General features: G+C 39.3%; 2 protein-coding genes across 4 annotated transcripts in view; one reads left to right on the forward strand and one right to left on the reverse strand.

The window, feature by feature from the left end:
* Positions 1–937: 937 nt before the first annotated feature.
* Positions 938–3,117, reverse strand: part of folr (folate receptor) — a 3,582-nt gene continuing 1,402 nt past the window's right edge. The window contains exons 2-5 of one of the 3 annotated variants that reach the window (XM_008425481.2): positions 2,735–2,865; positions 2,451–2,639; positions 1,398–1,533; positions 938–1,275 (exon numbers count right to left, since the gene is read on the reverse strand). In XM_008425481.2, coding sequence (XP_008423703.1) covers positions 1,001–1,275; positions 1,398–1,533; positions 2,451–2,639; positions 2,735–2,863 — 729 coding nt within the window. In that variant the 5' untranslated portion in view covers positions 2,864–2,865 and the 3' untranslated portion in view covers positions 938–1,000. Of the gene's footprint in view, positions 1,276–1,397; positions 1,534–2,450; positions 2,640–2,734; positions 2,955–3,117 lie in introns of those variants that run through there. The other 2 variants (XM_008425483.2, XM_008425482.2) reach the window with 2 other exon arrangements.
* Positions 2,878–3,117, forward strand: part of anapc15 (anaphase promoting complex subunit 15) — a 5,246-nt gene continuing 5,006 nt past the window's right edge. The window contains exon 1 of the mRNA XM_008425479.2: positions 2,878–2,963. The gene's annotated coding sequence lies outside the window, so the exon portion shown is untranslated. The remainder of the gene's footprint in view (positions 2,964–3,117) is intronic.

Below are 3,117 nucleotides of genomic sequence, written 5' to 3' on the forward strand. Positions count from 1 at the left end.
CCTGAGACTTCAAAACAGAAAAGAAAATGATAAGTGATGAACCAAGCTGATTTGGAGTTACGGAATAAGGATGGAAGACTTAGAGGTTTTGCCTTTAGTTGGGAGGCTCAAAAACATTCATGTCAGAATTAACACAATTCTAGAATTAAACTATTTCCATATGGGAAAAGAAGTTGAGGTGGTTGAGAAAAATAAATACCTTGTTTCCTGGGCTGGAAACAAGGTATTGTTTCTACAAGAAGGGACAGAGCAGATTGTACTTCTTGTGAAAGCTTAGATCCTTCAGCGTTTGCAGCAATATGCTGTTGTTGAGAGTGTAATCTCTACTGCCATCATCTGTTGGGGTAGCAGAATCATAACTAGACTCAAAATAACAGACTCAACCTGAGAAAGACGGCTGGCTCTCTTCTGGGACTACTGTGGAACCACTGGAGATTATGGTGCAAAGAAGGATTTTACATAAAATCAAAACTATGGAGAACCTTGAGCATTCTCTTTGTAAGTTTGTCATACAACAACAGTGTCTTCAGTCAGAGGCTTTTTCTGTTTCGCTGTCATACAGACCGCTACAGGCAATTTTCCTGCGCACTGCCATCAGCATCTACAACAACTCTTTGAAGAACTTTGAATAAAGTCATTTCCCTTTGGGATCAATAAAGTATTTTTAATTGAATTGAACTGAATGAAACGGGTTCAGGAAACTATTACATATACTATAACTGAAAGCCTGGAGTATCATGCTATCAAGCAATTTTTTTATTAAGTTAAACATCCTAGCTTAATAAATAGCATATAGGTGTTTGGGCCACATTTTTGAATAGAAGTAATGTATTTCTTTTGCTTTTTGCCAGTCACTTTTACAACTGAAAAAGAAGAAAAGCATGCTCAATTTTTAAAAAGCAAAACAAAAAAAAAAAAAAAAACGCACTCAGAAAAATGTGTTTGAAAACACTTTAATTACTGAATCCATTGTGATGTAAGATATGGCAACAGGGTCATGCTAGAAGATGGTTACAAAGAAAGACGTGGCAGTCAGGAAGAGTAGTGTTGTCACAGGAAAACTTTGGCCCCGCTGAGCGGTGTTGAGGTAGTACTCGGCCACCTTCTTGTTGGGGTTTGGTCCTGTGAACCAAAGCTGCATGCAGCGACCAGAGTCTTTGGTAAGGGTGGTGTAAAGGTAAGAGTTGGACCAGATTTGTTCACACATGGATTTGGGTGTTGCATAGACATCAGTCCATTTTCTGCAGTGACTGCCTGCGGGACACTTGTTGATACCTGTGAGAGAAATGTGGAGAAATGCATAAATCTTACATAAAGGAATATAAAGAAGTTACTCATTTGTACGCATAGTCAAACATATTCTTCTGCCTGTGCTCTTTGCTTCTCGTGTATCTTACCAGAGCTCCAGTCCCATCCCTTGTGCCAATTTGTCTTGCAAGTAAAATCATCCTTGCAGTCTTCCCACCACTGTTCACAATCTTCTTTACAAAGAGGCACATTCAAGATCCGTTCCTTCCGCCAGTTTTCATCTGCCTAAACACAAGGGACAACTGTTTTCTATAACAGAATTCTTCACAACACATAAGTTTTACAAATAAAGCAGTGTACTCTGGTAAATTAGTTATTTTTGAATAAAATTACATAAGTGAAAAAGCACATGAGTTGGTTTTTGTTTCTTTGGTTTTCATTCATTATTAACATCAAAAAAGCTTTCAGTTTCAGAGTAAGTGATTTAAAACCCACTGTCTGGTGTATTTACTTATGTCTGGTCTTAAAGCCCACCATGGAATCAGCTCAAGTTTTATTTTATAAATCACAGACTATGAAGTTTTCACAATTAGTATTTGAGCTTTTTGTGAAGATTGACTCCTGGTCAACTTCGATTCTTGCCAACATATCCTGTCATTTGGATAAATTTCAATGAAACATCCAATTTCATCTCATAGATGGTTCTTGGATATATCATCTCCTCTGAATAAAAACAAAGCAGCCACTCTTAATGCCTTACTTGATTACCTGAATTATTTGAAATCACCGATGGCTCTTAAGTCTCTGAATTCAGAATGACCAAAACCAATATAATGCTGTCGGGACCCTTTGACCATTCCTCTCATGGTTATAATCTTAATCCTTTAGAAACCATCAGTAAAACGTTTTCCAATAAACATATGTTGATCTTTATTTTGTGCTGGGTTTTTTTTTTACACTCTTGGATCATTTTCTCATTTTATGTGAATAACTCAGAACTTTTTTAAATTAGACAGTTTTAAATGTGTTTAAAAATGAACTTGAAATTCACCATCATCCAATTAATCTGTAAAGTATTTTTCATAAATCTATTTCGAACCAACAAGACGCATAAAATGAACTTCAAGTTGTTCACTTTTGGCCAAATACTTTTGCTGCCATCTAGTGTTGCTATCTCACAGACACACTTCGACAATACACACCGATTGTATCCAGGGTCCCAAGTGTGGGGAACACTCATAGAAGCAAGTGTCCTGGATCAAATGTTGCTTGCACTTGGAGCTCATAGCACCGCAGTGGTTCCAGTTGAAATAATACAGGTAAGAGTTGTCATTGTGAGCCTCTTCGCTGGTGTTAGCAGTGCAACATGCATTCTCACGCCAGGGGGCACACTGCAAAGAGGATGTTACATCACGACTTGAAGTTATCGCTTGAAATAGCCTTCTTTGCTGTTCAATGTCAATAACACCCTGCATGTGTTTCTAACCTGACGGTGCAGTGCTCCCTCAGGGCCCGGCTCCACTTTGTGATGTTTTGCATCCATGCACATGTTGAGTTGGTCCAGACACAGAGCGCCACTGGAAAGGGTGAGCAGACAGCCCAGGAACAGCAGCATGGCTGTAGAGGAAAAACAACCTGTGGAGGTTTGATATCAAACAAAACACGAAAACAGCAGCCATTCGCTGTACTTTTCCAAATTTCATCTTAATCTGAAGGTATGTCTACCCATCCATTTTCTTTACACCCTTGGTGGGGTTGGGGGGGTGCTGGTGCCTATGTCCAGCTAACGTTCCGGGCGAGAAGCAGGTTACACCCTGGACAGGTCGCCAGTCTGTCGCAGGGCAACACAGAGACACACAGGACAAACAA

The sequence above is a fragment of the Poecilia reticulata genome, linkage group LG13 (genome assembly GCF_000633615.1).
Source record: "Poecilia reticulata strain Guanapo linkage group LG13, Guppy_female_1.0+MT, whole genome shotgun sequence".
Taxonomy (NCBI): domain Eukaryota; kingdom Metazoa; phylum Chordata; class Actinopteri; order Cyprinodontiformes; family Poeciliidae; genus Poecilia; species Poecilia reticulata.